At 50.1% G+C, this 20241-nt stretch overlaps 8 protein-coding genes across 8 annotated transcripts; 7 read left to right on the top strand and 1 right to left on the bottom strand.

Moving 5' to 3' along the window:
- Positions 1–41: 41 nt before the first annotated feature.
- Positions 42–2081, top strand: HO173_000546 (uncharacterized protein; the record flags this gene model as incomplete). Its single annotated transcript, XM_037302495.1, has 3 exons — positions 42–412; positions 468–627; positions 684–2081. 3 exons carry the CDS (start codon positions 42–44, stop codon positions 2079–2081), a joined length of 1929 nt encoding a protein of 642 aa, XP_037171074.1.
- Positions 2082–2129: 48 nt separating this feature from the next.
- On the top strand, positions 2130–2903 carry HO173_000547 (uncharacterized protein; the record flags this gene model as incomplete). The annotated part of the gene is made up of 1 exon (XM_037302496.1): positions 2130–2903. One exon carries the CDS (start codon positions 2130–2132, stop codon positions 2901–2903), a length of 774 nt encoding a protein of 257 aa, XP_037171075.1.
- A 1361-nt stretch (positions 2904–4264) lies between these two features.
- Positions 4265–4643, bottom strand: HO173_000548 (uncharacterized protein; the record flags this gene model as incomplete). The annotated part of the gene is made up of 2 exons (XM_037302497.1): positions 4265–4290; positions 4337–4643. 2 exons carry the CDS (start codon positions 4641–4643, stop codon positions 4265–4267), a joined length of 333 nt encoding a protein of 110 aa, XP_037171076.1.
- Positions 4644–7743: 3100 nt separating this feature from the next.
- HO173_000549 (uncharacterized protein) lies at positions 7744–9621 on the top strand (the record flags this gene model as incomplete). The annotated part of the gene is made up of 3 exons (XM_037302498.1): positions 7744–7906; positions 7964–9378; positions 9442–9621. The coding sequence occupies 3 exons, from the start codon at positions 7744–7746 to the stop codon at positions 9619–9621; spliced, it is 1758 nt and encodes a 585-aa protein (XP_037171077.1).
- A 5760-nt stretch (positions 9622–15381) lies between these two features.
- Positions 15382–15970, top strand: HO173_000550 (uncharacterized protein; the record flags this gene model as incomplete). The annotated part of the gene is made up of 3 exons (XM_037302499.1): positions 15382–15391; positions 15605–15760; positions 15813–15970. 3 exons carry the CDS (start codon positions 15382–15384, stop codon positions 15968–15970), a joined length of 324 nt encoding a protein of 107 aa, XP_037171078.1.
- A 1037-nt stretch (positions 15971–17007) lies between these two features.
- Positions 17008–17851, top strand: HO173_000551 (uncharacterized protein; the record flags this gene model as incomplete). Its single annotated transcript, XM_037302500.1, has 3 exons — positions 17008–17358; positions 17420–17733; positions 17821–17851. The coding sequence occupies 3 exons, from the start codon at positions 17008–17010 to the stop codon at positions 17849–17851; spliced, it is 696 nt and encodes a 231-aa protein (XP_037171079.1).
- Positions 17852–18402: 551 nt separating this feature from the next.
- Positions 18403–18820, top strand: HO173_000552 (uncharacterized protein; the record flags this gene model as incomplete). The annotated part of the gene is made up of 2 exons (XM_037302501.1): positions 18403–18511; positions 18573–18820. 2 exons carry the CDS (start codon positions 18403–18405, stop codon positions 18818–18820), a joined length of 357 nt encoding a protein of 118 aa, XP_037171080.1.
- A 249-nt stretch (positions 18821–19069) lies between these two features.
- On the top strand, positions 19070–19442 carry HO173_000553 (uncharacterized protein; the record flags this gene model as incomplete). The annotated part of the gene is made up of 2 exons (XM_037302502.1): positions 19070–19297; positions 19359–19442. The coding sequence occupies 2 exons, from the start codon at positions 19070–19072 to the stop codon at positions 19440–19442; spliced, it is 312 nt and encodes a 103-aa protein (XP_037171081.1).
- Between the last annotated feature and the right edge of the window lie 799 nt (positions 19443–20241).

Genomic DNA, 20241 nt, shown 5'->3' on the forward strand with positions numbered 1-20241 from the left:
TTCGTCGAATGGACCCTAGGATTCGCCAGCGCGACATCATCATGAGGGAAGAAGTCTCAGCAGAGAGATTGAGGATGACCGATCAAGGTTACATCAATCTCCATCTCAATACTCCAGGCTACCGCACTTATCGCCCCGCATGGAAGATGATCGCATGGCACGTGACGGCAGGATCAGGCTCCGGCGAAGAATCCAGAACGCTGAACGATAGGAAGCGGAGGGTGTTGGATAGCCTGACGGACGCCCAGAAAGACGCAAATACAACCCGTGGGAGCACGCCTGGCCTCATTGACCCAGCTCTGGGTGAGGTTTCCGGAAACAGGGTTGCTCTGCCGGACTTGGTATTGAGGAAGCGAGGTCGAAGACGTGCTAACGTAAACGTAAGCAACACCCCGGCTACACAGCTGGCACAGTCTGCACAGGTTCCGCAAACTCGCAGCCTCAAGCTCCTCAAGCTCACTCCTCAGGCCCCACAAGCTCCCACAAGCCTCACATCTGTATCAGAACCAGCAATTTCCACAATCTTCACGAGCTAGCAGCGCCAATATCGCTACAGCGCAGTTCCCTGTGGCCTCGGCGCGTATGGGTTCTTCATCTCAGGACTTTGCCAGTAATGCAGCTGTACCGGTACTTCAATCTCCCACTTGCAATCTTAAAGGACGACAGCTTACTTGGCGTTCTAGGGACAGAATGATCTTCGAGGATACGCAAATGCACAAGCCCGCGACGCAGCCGCTATGCCACCACCACCCCTTCCTCATAAACCTCGGAACGGAAGGTTCTCTCATCCTCAAAAGTTTGGTCCACATCCAGATCCACCATACTCCACCAACCGGCAACCAGAGTTTGATGATACCCAAGCCAGTTTTATGGAAGTGGAGGACTTTAGGGCGACGGCGACGTACGATCATGTGCCCCGACCCGAACATCAGTTCATGAGTGACGAGGAGATCGCCACAATGTCTGCCAAATCTGACGAAGCTATGGCGGAGATCCTCTGGATGTGCGAGCCTTTTCTTGGCCCGGTTTCCAAACTTCAGGGCCCGCCACCCATTGACGTGAGTGCAGAGCCACCGGTGCTGATTGAAGAGTTGGAAATGAGCTTCATGTTGCCAATTCAGGCAGGCGGAAGAGTGCGAGGAAACTGGAATGAGGACGCGATGCCACATCCGGCGCAGAGCATGCACGCCCGGGATATGGCACAACGAACAACGCCCAGGCTTTCAGAGAAGCAAGGCATAAAGCGGAAAGAGTGCGATGGTGGAAACGAAAACCTTCGACACCTACAACTCGATGTTGAGAGGCAAGAGCGCCGCCCCATAAAGCGGGTGAAATCGGTGCACAATGCCAACCTCCAGTATATAAATACAGCGTCCTACCATGATGCTGCACATGATGCGCAGCAACAGAACTTTGATCCTCATCCTCAGCTTGGAGACTATCAGTCCGGATACCTTCAGAGGCAAACCTTCAGCGGCCCTGCTTTGCAAGATGCCCGAGCTCCTCGGTATGGCTCGTTTGAAGATGTCGATCCATACACTTGCGGCGCTCCATCTGAGGGCCAGTACGGTAGGACGATTGGGCAACAACCTACCCAAGTCGTCAAACCATACCAACCCCAGTACTACCCTGTAACGTCGTTTAGGCCGAACGTGCCTGATCACCAGCCACGTCACCAACGATCTGTGGCTTCGCCCTACATACCCGTCTTCACGGCAAAAGATCAGAATCCTGGTCATCAAACCTCAACTCTACAGCCTAGAGGCTCTGTAGGGTTATTAGCTCATGGTGATATCCAAGCTGGCCAGGCATTGGGACATCCATCTTCCATGTTTTCCCATCCATTTCCAACGCCCAGAATGTCAGCCACGAGTCTGCAACGGTGCGGCCTGGATCAAGAGCCGATCGTGAGCATCATAGGGCACCCTTGGAACATGTCAGCAACGGTCATCGACTCCATCCTCATGCGAGCTCTAGGAACGGTCATGCCTAGAGCACGGATGTCCAACACATGCGACATTTCGTGGGCGAAGATCAGCTTCTACCAGCATGTATTCCAGGAGCCCAAGTTGAAGATGTAAATGTTCCTGATACAATACACAGCTCATTAAAGCATACTTTGCCTCCGAATGGTGTCCCAGATTTCCCGCTCGATCCATATTTGGACGACATGGTCGTCTACCCAAATAGCGACCCAGAGCAAGGCCTTGATTTCGAGGCAGCACGAAAAGCTCGAGACTGGCCCTCGAGAGGATGATCGCAAAGTTCTTTTAGAAATAAATGTAACGCCTCTCTTCACGCCTAAGCCATGTCTGTCGTGTATGACTGGCAACACAATTGCAGTACGGAAAATAAAGAACTCCAATTTCTTTGCGGAGGTCGGAAGCCGAGTGTCTATACATCCACCCGCCCTTCCAGCTTCCATGTTGCACAATCGCAGCGAACCCATTCCATTCCATGCCAAAGTCGGCTTGGCTTTCTCTAATCGACAAGGTCTCAAGTCGAGCGAGGCTTCCGAGGGTCTCACGGATGTCCGACGTGTGGCACTGTCAACGGCAACGGAAAGGATCCATGGGATGGTTACTCCACTCTTAGCTCAGCATAAGAGCGCAACGAAACTCATCAGGGGCGCTGCAAAACTTTCACCTTTCCTGGACCAAGACAACAAGCAAGTTAAAGACAGAAAGGCCGATATCGAGAGCATCAAGGAATACCAGAGCATCAACAAGCCATTGCTGGATAAGATTCTCGATACCTTGAACAAAGCGCAAGAGACCTTCGCTGAGGAATGCCCAGACCTGGCGGCCTTGGTGTTCGTTCACGACGACGACGGAAAGCCTTCCGCAGAGTTCGAAGAGTGGAAGGAAGGATTTTCCGTTCCTGATGCTACGACTGAGGTGTAGTGTGTGCCTCAGATCCGACATGCTTTCCTTTCTCTGCCTCGGATCCGGCCAGGCCTACCGCGATACTTTCACGTCTCTCAAGGAAAGCACATGCCTTCCTTTCTCTGCCTCAGATCTAGCACCCTTCGTACTCGTTCACGACGACGACGGAAAGCCTTCCGCAGAGTTCGAAGAGTGGAAGAAAGGACCTCAGATCCGGCCAGGCCTTACCGCGATACTTTCACGTCTCTCAAGGAAAGCACATGCCTTCCTTTGGAACCCGCACACCTTTTTCCTGCACCTTCACGTCTAAAACTTCACGAGATTTCTCTTGCACACTTCACGTCTGAATCTTCACGAGATAAGGAAAAGCCCGAGGACGACATGGCTTTTCACGAGGGAGGGCAACTGTTACGTTCCCGACATAGCGTGAGAAACCTTACTAGCGTGACTCCTTACTAGCGTGACTTGGCATGTCGCTTCCTTTCCTTTCTTCGAGAACGTTCATAGCTTTAACAATTATCAATCACAATCAGAACCAAGAAACACCTTTCGCTTCTTCGTGAAACTCCTTTCCAGGAGTACATGCATGCTTCTTACACAGTATCCCTAATAATTGGTAGCATTGAGTCAGGAATTCCAAAGAAAACTAGAGTCGGATTAATGTTTTACCGAGAGCCGGGCCAACACCGACGTGCCGACCTCGAAAGGAATTTCAGGGGTAACAAGCAGTCCACTCTCTACAGTATATCTGAATGCAATCAAAGAACATTGTCACAATTACAAGTCGTCTGTAGAATCCATGTTAGTACGCGGATTGAGCAAATTTAGGTGTCTTGGTTGGCATATAGAAGATTGGAAGCCGGCTAGGCTTATGGTTCCTCCCGAAGAGCCTGAGGGTGTGCATGAACCGGCTGGTCATTTACGTGCAGTGGACGGCCTTAAAAAAGGAGCCTTGAGCGAGGCCGCTAGACGCAGAGATCTAAGTACTCTCGATTTATGTCATTGATGGCATGAGAGCCCTGTATACTGGCTCGATGGATCATCTACGATGAGACTTTAAGGCATTGGCAGCATTGTTGAGCAACATTGAGGCGTTCTGGGGGACTTCAATGGGAGGTATCACTAGCAATGGAAACACATGGGAGAGTTACTGGCCAGCAGAAAACAGCAGTTCCATTCTCTTCACGCGAGCACACTACTCTCCTCCAAGCTATCACAAACAGCGGTCTCCAAGCCAGACGATCCCGTCCATCCACCATTTCCATCTCGATCCCAGTGTGGTAGCTAGCCCGGCTTCGGTATAGTCAGAGAGGACGCGTAGAGAGGGGGGACCTGTCTCCAGCCATGTCTCCAGCCATGGAAGCCGTCAGCATTCATCCTCAATCCATTACACCCACAGCCGTCTCTGATCAACATAATCACATCAAGATCCTCAGCCTATGGCCACGTACCGGCCGGACCTGCGCACGGATCCAGCCACGTGTTCCACACATTTGTTGCCCAGATGGCCGTCGGCTCACCGCCGGCAAGCATTTCGGGGTATATATCGTTCGTGGCCCGTAAGTGCGCGACCAAGCCGCCACAGTCCATGTTTTGAAGGCCGCTCGATGTTCCGATTACTTGTCCGATCGTTTGATCGTCGGGAATTGTGCCGTCTTCGAATTTGACGTAGATTTTTAGGGCGCAGGCGAGTTGGCATTCATAGAGGGTGAAGGGGACGCCGCGCCAGGCGATGTGGAGGGGTGCGTTGGCTGACATGGTGGTAAAGGGTGAAGGTAAAGATGTTTGTGGTGTGTAGCTCTTCGTTTGAGGTGTGCGGTGTGGTGTATGTGATGTGATGTGATGTTTGGATCAAAGGTGTGTGGAAGAGGTGGGTGGATTGAGGTTAGATGTACGTGTTGTCGCCACAGTCAAAACACTCAAGTCAGGGATTCTTTTACAAGCAGGAGCTCCGGAGCTAGTACTTCTGCTTCACTGCCTAGGCGGGTAACCGGTAAAGGGGTGAATAACACCGGTCAACATTCACTATGTTGTATCACCATTTGGGCCGACTGCGTGCAAAGCAGGGAAACAGACCTTATTGTCACTATGTTCACATTACGGTCCAGCTGGTACCCGCAACATGGTAATGAATGTGGCCAGTTCACTGCCTATGTCTCATAGCTCCGATCGGTAGCCTGCGAAACAGTAACTACTACATCTCAATTTCAGACCACTGTCCAGGCCGGCAGCCTGCATATTCAAGGATTTTCATATCGTAGCAAAGCTTAAAAAGCTTTTGTGTACTCCGTCACTTGGAACAGGGCCTTTGACTGGCAGTACTATTCCTACAACCAAGAGTTAATGTGTTAGTACTCGTATTGCTATCTAAGCTGGTACTTCGCAGAAGCGTGAAGTTCTGGCTTAGCGTCACTGCAATCTTATTACTTCTGAATATTGGCGGTCGGAAATACGCGGAATTTTCCGATCGGTGTCACTGTCTTTGCCTTATTCTCTCAGATGAAGATCTGCAAAAGGGTGAAGAGTTTGGGACAAAGTCACTGCGTCTAAAACACCCCTTACGTGCGGAAGTTGAAGCGTGAAGAGTTGGGGACAAAATCACTGTCTTTCTTTGCACCACCTTGGAATGTTTGAAAGTCAGGAGTGGTGAATAGTGAAAGTCAGCGTCGCTCTGAAGGGTCAGTCAGATTGTTCGAACAACACCCTCAATCGATACCATACATTAAAGTCTTTGAGACTACCATCTTGGTAGCCTTCTGCCTCTGTATCTCTTTGGTATACATTCTTTATAGCACATAGCTATAAAATAATATACCGTCCTGGTGATAATGACACTGCTCAGTTCAATGTACACCGGCCACCACTAGCTTTCCTCGAGATGCATTTCAGGCCACAGGCACTTCTTCAGCTCAAGCTATGCTAAAAGTAGCCCCTTCATTTGCGGGATGTTTCAGAAACCCTCCTGAGATCATCAGGCTCAAGCTGATGGCTTTCATGGCTTTCGTAGACTTCCTCAACTCTCGCCATGTGTCTTCAGGATCTTCCTGTTTCACAACCAAACGTTTAGAGAGTGTGAGCAGTGCGCGAGAAGAACGTCTCTGGTATTTCGGGATTCTCTGTGCACGGTCGCCGCTGACACCTTGGAATTTCTCCTAACGCTGGGACACGGCGATTCTGGGGCAAGAGCGCCGCCTCTATCGAAGGCAGCTAAGCCCTTTGCGCGTCTCAGGACGCCGATCTTGTTCTTCGCAATGCCAAGGATACACGTCCTAGTGCCGCTGTGGATGTCTTGGCATTTTGCTATGCAGCTGGAGGCATTTAGCGTCTGTCACTCGTATCTCGGTCTTGCTTCCGATTGGTAAGAAGACAAAGCGGGGCTTCTCACCTGGATGATACCGCTGGTGGCGGGAAGGAAACTTATATAAGCAATACGGAATCATTAGAGAGACTCTGGGCCACTTGGCAAAGGTCGAGAAGAGTTGCATCAGTTCGTCTCGAGTAGGGTCCAACTTCAAAAATGTTTTGAATTCAATTAAAGATATCTATCGCAGAATATCCGCTCAAGCAAAAGTAATCAATGAAGCCGTCTTTTCAGAACGAAATTCATGCCCAAACAAAGCCGCCATTATTCATTGTATATTTTAGAGCATTCAAGACTCAAAGCCTAGTTAATTTCCTTGATCCAAATCGATGACAGCCTCTATTGTAGAGCATTGAAGGTCCAATGCCTATCCAAGTCACGGTTTCAGCCCTCCTACAACACACACGGCCTGACTGGGCCTAGCGCGGCTGGGCACTACCTACACACACACACAGGCTTCACAGCTAACACAGACCTCCTCATAGCTATTTTGTTCTCACGCTGCAACTCCAGGAGCGTGGCTACTCTATCCATGGGAAATTGTCTCCTGCATCGAATGGCGAGTCTTGTCCTACGTATAGATTTTCCCAGGGCTTCCAGTTGTTTCTCACGGTCGGAAGGTTCTGTGAGGATAGCTCGTAGAACAGTTTGCTCGTGTAGCTAAGCTAGCTGTGTGAGTGAATACTTGGCGGAGTAGTCCATGCCTCTCATGGCGAAAAATGCGGCTATCTGGGTGTCAACGGGTAGAGTCTTCTGACACAACCCGTTCCCGGCTCCATTGGGTCTAGTCTAGGGGTCTCCCTCTTCCGATTGGCCATCGGCCTGTACTTTATGCAGCTCGAGCTTGGCGCTAGCTGCTCTGCGTGTTGACGGGCTTTTGGAGCATCACGTATTTAATCACCTACCTGCATGACGTTCTTCTTCCTCCATCATAGAGTCCACACTTGGAAACATTCAGTGAATCTGCACTATTTGCTTCCCTTGCTTCCAGTACTGCTCCTTTCTCCTACGAATATATCTTAGTGACACACAGACAAGCTCACTCACAACAACCACTATTTTCTTCATTGAAGACTTTGACCGTTGACGGTTGACCTGAAGGCTCGTGGCCATTGTTCCAAGTCCTATCCTTTCTACCAAATCATCACCTGGCAGCTTGCAAACCTTGGACAACGGCAGCAACAGACGACTTGACGTCCTACTGGCACTTGGACACACATTGTAAGTTGACATAAACATTCCTCTCCACCTTTCCACATTATGGGTCTTTTTCGGCGCTGGCCATCGTCAAATCTGCGGATCTGGAAGATAATCGACTTTCGGTGCCCGTTCAACACTTCTTGACCAGAGGTCACAGAAAGGACCTTTCTCTGGCTTTATTCCACCCCGCCTTTCAATATCACAACAAACGGCCTTTGTCACTTCTCTTGATCCAATACGATTGTGTACTTTCACAAAGCTAATTCGATTTCTAGACGGCCAAACCACGCACTCATAATGGAAGATTTTGAGCGCCTCCTCGGAGTTGGTTTACCCTTGGATAGGGTGGAGTATATTGTCTCTGCTCGTCAGCCGGTCAAGCACCTTATGCTCCTTGGCCTGCCCAAGAAGACAATTAGGAGTGTCTGGGTTGGTAGTGAATCCTGTGCCTTCAAGGGTAGTAAGTCATCTAGTCATCTCTAAGACGCTTGCTCTTCATGCTAATTCCAAGTATTAGCTGGGCATAGACGAAATGTTACAGACCTGCGTGGCCACCACCTCACACAAAAGAGGCGGCGTTCGAACTACGCATCAAAGGACCCTGCTGCCGTGGCTCGAGAGGCGTCCGGAGATCTGCATCATAAACGATCCAAGATATTATTTGGCTCCAAGTTCATCCCTCTTCCGGGCGAGACGATGGGCAAGCAAGTCACACAAGTCCGTGAACCACGGGAGGCTTTCCAGCCTAGAAAATCTCGCTTTTCTCCCAAAGTTGATATGAACAACTCTAAAGCTGTCTCTGAAGAAGATTTCAAACAGATGGAAGATTTTTACAGCCATCTCTTACGTCTCAAGGATGGTGATATGAAGGTGGTTGACTTCGATCAGTTCGACTTCGATCAAGCTGAATCCGATCAGAATGACTTCGACCAGGTTGACTTTGATCAGGCTGACGCCGATCAGTATATAAATACCGGTAGCTCCAATCATGGACAGGCTAGTTCCGAAAAGGAAGTCGCCGCCTCTACCACAGAGGGTCCAGACGACTATGACATTGAGATGGCCAAGGCCGAAGAGGAGGGTTTGTTCGAAGAGCAACCCGAGCCAACTCCTCAAACCCCTGGCCTGCCTGTCTTCTTGGCCGCTGTCAATAGGGAGCCCGAGAGACAGACGAAACGAAAGCGGGAGACCGTGTCCTCTCCCGAACTACCCACGTCCGATCTGCCTGGTGAAGCCAACCACAGCGAGAAGCGAAGGAAGCTACAGGCAGACACCGACTTTCCTCAAGTCCCAGCACCCGGGCTGCGGAAGAAGGGGAGAAAGGAACATGGGGGCAAACTCGAACCCCACCTCCTCTTTCTCCGGAGCAGCGCTCTTGCCGCTGTAGCCCAAGCGGTCGAAGCGGTCGGAGCCGTCGAAACACCGCAGGAGGACAGCCCCGACACTCCTGAGCTGGACCCTCTTGATCTTGAGTTACTGGGAGAAGAACCTAGTAACTCGGAGCAGACACATCCTTCGGTCAGCAAAGATCTCAAAATGATCATAGCTGAGGAGATGTATCCCCTGGTCAGCCACGACGACCTCCGTGTTGTGAGTGCAGCTGCGAATCTCCTGGATACCGACCAGGGCAATTTCAATGTCGCCAAGCTAGACTCAAAGGACCGAGAAGCTTTGAAAAAGGCTTTCGGCAATCCAGGTGGGTTGCAGCCATCGGTACATACGGAGAAGATCCCACGCACCGTGACTTTCAGCGACCGTTATTATATCAACAAGTCGTTGATGAAACGTCATGGCTACACCGAGAAGTTCAAGGCCCACGACAAGGTAATCGGGCCCTCGAAGGAATTTCAATCCTTCTTCGCGACACGACGTCAGCGCACAGAGCCCGGCGCTAGGCTTGGAGCGGAATTTGTCGCCAAGAGCTTGCTGGATGTAAGTAAGCCACACCGGTTCCCTCAGTGAAAAAATGGAGCCTTCTACTAACGATATGTCCAGGGACAGAAGTCACCGCTCAAAAGGCTCGTACGGGACTCACAGAAGTCCAACGATGCGCGCCGTAGGCAACAGTTTTCTCTCCCTGAGGCCAAGGTCAAGAAGGTCAAGAAGGTCTCCGCTAAAGACCGGAGAAAAATTGCCGTGATGAAGAAATCGGGCCTCAACGCGAAGAAAGACTGAGCGCCTTGTTGCAAGGTGCTTTGCAGCAAGCCATTGGTCGCCTGTGGGCATTTTTGATTCCGTACTCCAAACAGGTTCACTACCACAAAGTTTGGCCTTTTGATCGAGGCTCCCATTCCGTATTGTCACTTTTCCAGCCGGACACATCTTCAGCACCACTTACGCCCTCCCTCGCGACGACTCGATGGACCCCCCTCTCAACATCCCTCATGAATAGCACGCCATCACCTTCCCGCTTTAGCTTGGCTTAGGTGCGTATTGCCGTCGAGCATCGTCACCATTTGTCACTTTGAAGAGAACTCTATCACAACTATTATATATTCTACACCCTCGATACGACAAGAATGTCATGGGAGGAGGAGAACGCCCCCAATCTTGGAATCAACAAGCATTCTTGTACCCACAGAGCCCGATGCAGGAGGTTTTGCACTGCATGAGGGTTTGTCGGCATTAGTGTTTCCAATCATTTGGAGAGGGGACAGTGGTATACTCAAACAACAACAAGATGTTCTGACCCGACTAGCTTTGCTGTCATTGGTGACAACAACTCTTTCGTCATTTCGGCCCGATGCAGGAAGTTTTGCACTGCATGAGGTTTTGCCGACATAGCCGTTTCCAGTCGAGTGAAGACTGTGATGGGCGTTGGGCTTTCTGCAAGGAAAACAAGTGATCAAGATTGGAGTAATTCCGCATTGGTCTTTTGTCAAGCGAGCGAGTCTTACGAGCGTTAAAGACCAGCTGTTCTTCTTTTGTATACCTTTGCCATGGATGATGGTAGTCCTTTGACCACTTCTCGGAGGTAGCTAGCATGTCGAATGATCTTGAACAGTCAGAACTCAAGCAGCAGCTTAGCAACAAAAGGCACAGCTCAACCCCACAGCAAGCCTGCATACGTAGAAAATCAAACTCTGTACTCCATTAGCCACCTCTCCAAATAAGAGTAAGTCGTGCACATGGGGAATCTCAAAAAATGCCCAAGTCCCACTGAGGCAAATCTGCCGACCGCACTGTGACACTTGGAATTCCTCTCCATCTACGCATGACTTGTGACCCATCAGTTAAAGCGAAGCATCCATCTCATCGATGCTGAAACGGTGTCATGCCATCGAATTGCGTAGAAGAGCGGTGTTGTTCGGTACTGCGGCGATGGTATCCGGTAGATCATCACGTGATGCGAAGTCTTGGCACCCATCCCCCAGACACTTAGGTTCTCAGGGGCATCGCCGCATTTTAATTTTAACTGGCAAGGAGCCTTGAAATTGGAAATTTTATGCTCTTCTGATTTTCCATGTCGACGGGTTCAAGCTCAATCGAGAGTATCCCGCAGAGTTATAGTAGATGAGTGGTCCAGCTCTACGAATTCTATCTTACTTCACCAGCCAGTATGAAAGCATGCTAGCCAACAGAATAGTTCGATGTTTGCTTCTCAAAATCAGATCATTAGAAGGGTCAGCTCTAGATGATCGAGATCCAGTGTACATATCTCTCTGTCAATAAAGTGGCCTTTGTCTGTTGAGGAAGGCAATCGCCGGATGCGTCGAACGCGCTTGGCAGCAAAGATGTACAATGCTTTCGCACTTAATGTAAGAAGCATGTTCGCATCTTCCCAATTAAATGCCTTGACTTATTGATCGCCTAAGTCTCGATGGCTCGTATAGGTATATTGCGTTCGGCCTTAGTCGCCGTAGTGGGACCGGGGACTGGGGGGACATATGATCTTACCTCTATTTCAAATACTATATCAGCGGTCGGAGACAGGACCAGCTACATATCCACCTGTTCTGCACCTCCAAGTGGCCCTTCGTTCGATTTCCTCTCTTCCAGAGCCATTGCATTCTTTGGTGCCCAACTTGCACGGCATGTAGGCTAAGTCGCTACGGTGTCAGTTTTCTACAAAAGCTAATTCATCTACAGAGGTTTAAGCGTCAAGCTCATAGGCATCGAGTGAGCTGGTACTCTTTTCTTCTATCTTACGGGGGTTTTGAGGTTCGAATCGAGGCTAGCGAGGACGGATGTGATAATCAGGGCTACACAGGCTACCAAGGCACATGGCTGGCAAGACCACAAGGCTATCGATGTACACAGCTGTCAAAAGCACACGGCAGGCAAGAGCACACGGCTGTTGAGGAACATGGCTATCGAGGTACACGGTCATCGAAGTACACGGCTGTCAGAGCATACTCCTCCTACAATCATAAAATCCAGGATATGACTCCCAATGCCCACGGCCATCGCAAGCATCTCTCCAGGCTCATGCCCACGTCACGGTATCTGAATAGGACTTCAAAGCATACTGCTATCTTCTAGACCCAGCACACGGCTAGCAGGGTATACGTTCAGCAGAGCTATCGCCCGCATAGCACTCGGCCCACTGCATTCTAAAGGATAGAATTCGAGTCACACAGCCAGCAGACAGCCTACGTCAACATCAGACTTCTATCGTACCCCCATCTTATCGGCACCAGCATCCTTCGGACCTCCAGCACTGGTGCTGGCTATTCTCGCCAGGGACGTCCTCTTCGACGATTGTTTTTGGGTATTGGGGAGTTTCTTGGCGCTGGGTTATGAGAATACGTTTGTTTCGGGCCTCTATTCAGCTGCTATCACCGGCGTTGAGACAGCTCAACCACTTGTTTACATCTCATGTGGGCCCTATGTGTGTGATGCGTGAGAATGGGAACACTGAGGAGGGTTTTTGGCATTTCGGTTGCTCTTGCAACGGTTCGTAGCGGCGACTAGGTGTCCTGGACAAATAGTCGCCGGTTGGGTCCACTCAGTGATGTAGCGGCTGCGTTATGGCGTTTATGGAGAAAATGTTTATAGCAGAACGTCATCTCCTCTAGCGATTATGCTTATATTGTCTGTCTCGTTATGCTATGTTGCAACAACCGCTCACGCCACGAGCACCGTAACATCTTTCTCACATAATTCTGTCCGCTGCCTAGATTGAAAGGATAATATAGAATCTCGCTGTCGATTTCGGTCATCGAATGAACAGCAGCTGTGAAAAACACCTTGTGGATTGTGAAGACTATGCTCCAAGGCCAGCCTAGAGTCACAACCAGCGACATGCACCGACAAGAAAGTAGCCAGGAGTATGCCACATCCATGTCTCAGCCGGACAAGGAATCGCAGTTGTGCTTCTAGTCTCTATCGCAGAACAGCACCATGATTCCTGAGGATCTGTTGTGTGGCATTGTTCATAGCCTGCAACAACTCTGTGTATAGACACATAGAACTTGCGGTCGGTGAGGCGACCCAGGTTCTAAACGCCACACGGTCTTTGTATCCCTTGTATGATTTCTGCACCGAACAGTGAGTTCAATTCGGAACAGCCGAATACACACACTTCCTAGTATTCCCTGCGGTAGCCTAGTCTTTGTGAGAGCCCAGTGCTCCTTCGTACGGTGCGTGTAACGCTCTCGCTGGATTGAGGTATGTAATCGCTTGCACCTCTGCAATCCAGGATGTCTAGTCGACCTATATAGTGTAGCGGCCGGTTCCATGACTTCTAAGGCGCTCTGGGGATCCTTCGGGCGGCAGGAATACGAGTACGCTGACGAGTAACCTGTGGAAGAGGACTTGTGGGGTGCCTCGAAGGAAGAACCGATGAAGGGTTTAGAGTAAGGTTGGGTGGATGGCCAGCAGAATGGCCAGAGACTAAGAGGTAGGGGTTTTCTAAACGATATGTATTAGTGTTACTGTTTAGCCGCATTGTTCGAAAAAAGGAGCAATGTCTCTACCTAAACCCTTCTAGTGGACGAGAGAGGTAGCTAGACAAGCACTCAAGCATGGAGTTAAACCCTTGATGTCCAGTGCTTTTCTCTTTTGGTACAGCTGCCTAGTGTTCTTGCCTCTCTCATATCCAGAGTCCCTCTCTTCTAGCGTCCAGTATTGCATGCAGAGGTGTGGATCATTGGGAGAGGAGACGGATGGGCGAATAGCGACAAGTTTCGAGTTGATAGAGCGCAGATGGAGAGGGATTTGCATATCTGCGAAGAACCGGCATCGCTGTGCCCGGGCTGCCGGGAGGGCGCTGTCGTCTCTGGGAAGGATGCTCGAGAGGTAATTGCTATAGTTCTGCTCTGGTATTTCATGTTTTGCAGCAAAGTACATGTCTGTCTCCCCCTTTTGACTGCGGGTCATTGCACTGCTGAAGCACTCTGGTCTAGACCGGCACCATGTCTCAATTAGCTAGGTATGGGGAGATGCAAGAGTACCAACCCACTCACTTCTAACAGGTGGAGAAAAGCTTGGAAAAATTCTTTTTCGATCATGCCCTGGCCTAAGTGCCCAGCCCTCACCAGCACGGTGTCAGTCCAAGTGGGCAAAAAGACGGAGCAACAACCCTAGGCACACGGCGCCACCGAACCAATGGGGGGCTCTCAAATCTTGGCTTGAAATGAATGATATCCGCATGTCCTGCCAACTGCGCAGGAGGATGACTTGGCAATCCCTTCTCGGCGCTACCATTGACAATATCCACGGGAACCTTCGAAAACAATCCGTCTCCCGCATCGAGTCTGTGGCTATCGAGTCCTCAGCCGCCTTCGTCGACAAAAGAAGCAGTATTTGAGTCTCGAGACCGCTGTTTACTAAAGTCGAAAGGAACTTTCTAAGCCACCGACTCTCTACATTTCGCCTTTACTATGCAGGTCCTCAGCTGCCTCCCTGGGGCCTATACTAGTGAAGCGATCCTTAGCTGTTGAACTCGCTCTTCACAGGATCAGAAAGAAGCTTCCAACATCACTTCGACCCCTGGTGCGCTACTACGCGGTCTAGTAGATTGAGGGGCAGGGTAGAAGGAGGAAGCAACGAATCGCTCTAGAGCTTTCTGTTCGATGAATAACAGAAGCTAACTCCATTTAGCTCCACAGCCACATGACCCCTTGCTTCTGGCGAGTGAAAGAGCTCCTGCGCTGATAGAGGAAAGGGAATGAAGCCGTACTAGGCCGTCAAGAGCCATCTTCACGCATGGAACTAGGGCAGATCCCATGCTTCTGGCGAATGAGAGAGCCCCTACGCTGATAGAGGAAAGGGAATGAGGGCGTAGCAGGCTGTCAAGGGTCATCTTCACCCACGGAAGGAGGGCAGATCCCATGCTTCTGGCGAATGAGAGAGCTCCTACACTGATAGAGGAAAGGGAATGAAGCCGTAGCAGGCTGTGAAGGGTCGTCTTCACGTATGGAATGATGGCATCAACAGCAATGACGGGTCATGCCTTGAGCCTACGCCACCTAGGAGACCAATCAGATAATTAGAAGGGTGAATCGACAGCCCACCATAGACACTGTTCTTCACCGGTTCGTGAGGTGTCAAAGAAAGCCTCGCTCGCATTCCTTTGACCATATTTTGGTCTATACCGAATCCGGCGATTGGAAGACCAATCAACCCTTCCTCTAGACAAAGGGAATACGTCCCACGCTGCAGATCGCAATAGTGACCTCTGCATGACCTGCAGTCAGTGCTGCGAGTGATTCTTCACCTCACTTGAGGGCCATGGGGGTTAGGACAGGGGCACGATTGGTCGATGAATGACACAAACTAATTTAGCGAGGTTCACCGGGTCCCTTTTCTTCCACTTCTTCCTCCACCACACTTAACAACTCCACACTCCTCATCATCCTTCAGTCGAACAACATCTAGTCCTTTTATGTTCTTGCAGGAGGTACAGCAAAGCTTCTCATCATCGTCTTGGACATTTGAACATGTCTAGCTGTTTACCAGCAGGCCTGAACTCCATGTTACGCACACAACACTATGGAGCACAGTGAGTTCTCTTCATCGATGTAAGACTACCACCTGCAACACAACCCTACTTAGTACTCGTTCAGCATCTCTTTCCACATGCTCAGGGTGGCTCACTTCCTTGAAGGCAAGGAGGTAGCCTACTGTGGCACCAGACCAAGTGTCTAGATGGCGACATCCTCTCTTCCACAGTAAGTATTTGCAACGTTTCACCGTCCTCTGCTAACAGCTTCAGGACATCAGCGAGCTCACCTGCCGAGGTCTCTAGCTGAGCTTGACTACGACCAAGGCACTGACCTCCGACACATCGACGACAAGGACCTCAACTGCCACGACGATCACCCAAAGCCATGCTTCCTACTCCATGGCATTCAAGCTCAACAGCTTCAAGGTTCGTAGCACTGCCTGTCCTACTGTATAAGCTAAGTGCTAAACACAAATAGTGATCGTGCTTACCAGTGGAGTGGACGATGGTGATCTTTTCACATCAGAAGCCAACACTCCCACCACTGCTTCCAACAGCACTCTACCTTCCTCTCGCGGCAGCTCAACTTTGTCACAGCTAGCTAGCAGTCAGTGCTCTGAGCTTACAGAACTTTAACCGGCTCTGTTCTGCGACTTGATCGATGCTATCGAGGCTCCTTCCGTTATATCAGCCATGTCTTCTGCAGCGACAGTGTGGAACGTGGTCGAACCCAAGGCACCAAGTAAGTGATTCGTTGTTGACCAAGGTTCACTCACTGACCTTGAACACAGACACTTTCTCAAAGCATACCTTCTAAATACACATGGACTCAAACGGCGAAAACTTTCTTCTGTTGCACTTGACTCTTGGTATTAACTACCAAGAGCTGTCCTGGAAACGGTTTGACTCGTCGCACTAAGTTCCTGGAGAGAAACCTGCACTCTCTCAGTCTAAGAACGCACAAGTTTATCGCGACCTCGTCGAAGGGTATAAAAAACCCTGCTGCCTTTCCTACTCCTTCTTCATCGAAAAGTCTGCCATAGGCACACGGCCAACCCATATTCCAACCAACCTTGGGTGGCTACAGGACATCAACTGTGCAACTTCCAAAATCGCCACGAATCCCTAAAAAGCGTTCATCGATCTCATGTCCAGCAACGCATCAACGCCATTCCTCAAGCAGCAGAGCAAGGCTTGGATGTCAACTCGCGAACAACCAATGCTGGCCGACCAAGAAAACAGTCAAACGTCAAGTTGGCACAAGATGACGAGCCGCAACACTTGGGAGACGATAGTGCGTGCGAGAACATATGCCTAAGTCAGTCTTGGGTATATATATACATATTGCAAGATGGGGATGTTGGGTTACTTCTCCACAAGGTCAGTAAGTCTACCCCATCCTTGTGCCCGTCTCGCATCCATGACCTCAGACTTACCAAGCTGGTGAAAACTTCTAGCTCGCACCATCAAGAATTCCACCAGCGAAGCATAGACGGCCAAGAAGATTCGAAAGGCTTTGGAGTACGTTGGCCCGATTGACATGAGATATGTCAGTAGCTTTGAGACCCTTTCTTGCTCGATGGAAGATCCTATTCCTGAGTTCCGAACTTTAGGTGGATTCATCGCGTCGATCTTGGCGGAGGGGGATGAGATCTCGGCTCATGGCAGCGGCCATGATGAGAGCTGGAGCTCCAATGCCCGAGTACATGTCCATGCATGTCGCTCGGCAGATCCTGCAAGCCATTGACTACCTACACCAACGTGGTATCACCCACCATGACCTTAAGCCTGACAACGTCCCTCACATTGCTCGGCAGCAGAGAAACCCCCGAGGTGGACCATACAGCAGAGTTATCACATCCCTCAAACAAGACTTACATAAATATAATACCCACCTCCAACCAGTCCACATTCCTCGCAGCAGCAAGAAACTGGAGGAGTTGTGTAGAAAGGAAGCGATTCAGGTCGGCGACACGTGGACGAAGACTGGCAGGGGTGGCATTACAACCGCCTTCAGTGCTACGGTGGGCAAGCCTTCCTCAGTATTACCATACAGAGCTAATAGTGGCTACTGTTCTTTCACAGATCGAAGCACTTGACGCACGCTCGTCCCCCATGATGGGAACAACCGGTCATTCAACTGGCAACACATGGCCTTGCATAGGTCCCAGTGATTTCGATCAAATCATGGTTCAAGCCCACTCGGGAGTTGACAGATCCTTCCGTAACACGTGGGATATCATTTCCGTGACGAGAAAAAACCAGGAGCTTGCCAATCTTCACTTGTGTCGTCAGTGTCTTCCGCTCTGGGAGGACGAGATGGAGAAGTGGGGATGTAATGGATTGGGTGAGAGAGTGGGCGACCGATGGAAGCCGAGGCCAAAGCGTGGTTGCTATTGGTACGTGCCGACAACCTTCAGACACCTTGCACTGCTGTTCTCCATGAACTTGCTCTTGTGCGCATGTGACTGACTATCTTTGAACAGGGTTGGCGTCAGGTTGTTCGTTGACCGATAACCCGGAAAGTGAGAACCGAAGGCAGTGGACGGCATTCTGTTGTATATACGACTCTGGCGTATTTCATCAAACCATTGGAATCTTCTTTTTTTCATGATGGAGTCCTTGCGAAGAAGCAGGCGTGCTAACTCAAGATAGACTGCTCTGACTGATATAGCAGGTTCTGATCCCGAGCTCAACCAGTGAACTCGTTCGTCCTGAGCAGTGACGTTATAAAGGCTCGTGATATGTGCAAAGACCATCAGGTATGTTGAAGTCAGGCGGCTCCCTTGCAAAAATGCAAACACTAATTCGGTGTCTCCAGCTCCACCATTGACATTGACCTCTTGCCATCATCTCTTTAATCTTTTTCTCTTCCTCTTGCCAACAAGTACGTGGCACTAAAAATATATATACGACTTGGGCGTGTAAGTATCTTCCCATGAACCTAATCAATCATAAGGTAGCTAACCAGTGCCGCCTGTTAGAAGTACAATTTTCGTTGGTAAAGAGACCAGTTCAACAACAGTGCTGAGGTAAGCAAAACCGAAACGATCTGACTTCTCACAGCCATGCGTCCTCTTCCACCGGCACCGGACCTGCCTGACTTGGCCGAAGTCCTTCGCAAAGCTACCGTTGAAGGTATTAGGCAGGGTATCGCCTGGGCTAAGAAGGATAAGGGTAAGCATAGCTTCGTTGCTGATTTAGATTTCTTCGGTCTGATGCCCTTTGTGTTACTTAGAAGAAGAAGAGAGCCGCTTGGAGATTAAGCGTGAACGGGATCAATCACCGGAAAGTCTGTTCGTTACGCAGGACAAGAATACTAAGACGGACACTCATGTCGCCGTAACCACACTCTCCTCTGGTCCCTTTGCAGGCTTACGTTCAGCGAAGAAGCGTGTCCGTGAAGATACCGATCTAGAGGAAGAATCAATGGCTAGCTATGGCTCAGCAGGAAAACTGGGCAAGAAAGCGCACGATATGGTCTGAACCTGCGGATCCATCTCTTGAGGACAGATTAAGACCGCCACTCCACGCTTCGTCCTCAGACAAAGAGGTACAGGACATCGGAAGACTGATTGCCATGCGACTCCACGCTGCAGCCACGGACCCAAGACGACCTCCATTAAGGAGATTATATATATATCTCCGCGCTCGCAAGCGCGAGATCACCGGAGAACAGGGCCAAGGCTAAAGCTTGGAGTGGTAAATTCCTTCCCGATCTGCTAGTTACTTCTTATGCTCATCATTGCTGTAGCTGCCGCCGACGGAGGATATCTCGTCGAGAATGGTAAACCTGATATCACTGTACGCAAGACCAGCTATCAGACTTCTCCGGATCTTTCCCCCTCGTCTAACTCTAATCCATCCGAGGCTGTAAAGCAATGCAAGAAGCGGACCAAGTGGTCCAAACAAACGGATCCATCTCTTGAGCAGAAGTATGGCTCGAAGGAGATGGCCTTGGACGTAAGCATCCGGTTCCTTAGTGACGTACTCGGACGCGAGCTAAGAAAGGGCCATTACACAGGCCGAGGAATTCTCGGAAAAGGCCCCTTCTCAGTTGTGTGCGGAAGATCAAGAACACTGGCAGAGACTCCGCCCAGGTACGTAAAACTTCTGCCCACCGATACAAGTGTGTGTCTTTATTATATCTACCGCCGCTGACTTCAATTTTTAGCTTTGCTAAAATTTCACGCGCGTGGGAGTGACTTCAAGAACACCCACTCCTTCCAGAGTCGGTAAGTTCAAAAAAAGCTTCGAAGACATTATAAAGGGCTGCTAACGCGTCTTGATAGCCTTACTCAGATAAGGCGAAGCCTTCGGGGTCTGCAGGAAGTCTCGAATGGCACCCGTGCCAGATTTAAGATCTTCGATCATAAGATCCAACCTAAGGGCAGATGTGCCGCACAAATCTCTGGACAGAAGACTGGAAAGAAGACTAGACAGAAGACTAGACGAAAAATTGGTTAGACGACTGAGCAGAAGACTAGGCAGAAGAACGGGGATCGAGTCTAGAAGGCTCGCAATAGCCGTGTGACAATTGAAGACGTGGCGTCCAGGACACAAGAGAAGGAGTTCCTTCCAAAAGCCCACGGGGCACAGCAATCTTTCGATGCTCACATCGCAGTGATGGTAAGTTTACACATGAACCAGCAAGGTTGGCAACGATCGATACTCACATAGTGTCCATTAGGACATTACCCGTCAATGATTATGTCGATCTGAGACTGCGCCCGGCAATCTTCACGATAGGGGTCCTGACGAAGAATGTTTGCGGGTAGAAAATGCAGGATCTCAAAATGTCTCTTTATGCGAAAAAGATGCAGCAGACGGCAAAGACTTGACACAAACTCTGAGCTATATCCGACAACGACTTCAACAAATTGAATTTCTCTTTCGCCAATCCTCGT

Source organism: Letharia columbiana (genome assembly GCF_014066305.1).
Source record: "Letharia columbiana isolate WasteWater2 chromosome Unknown Sc0000000_s0, whole genome shotgun sequence".
NCBI lineage: Eukaryota > Fungi > Ascomycota > Lecanoromycetes > Lecanorales > Parmeliaceae > Letharia > Letharia columbiana.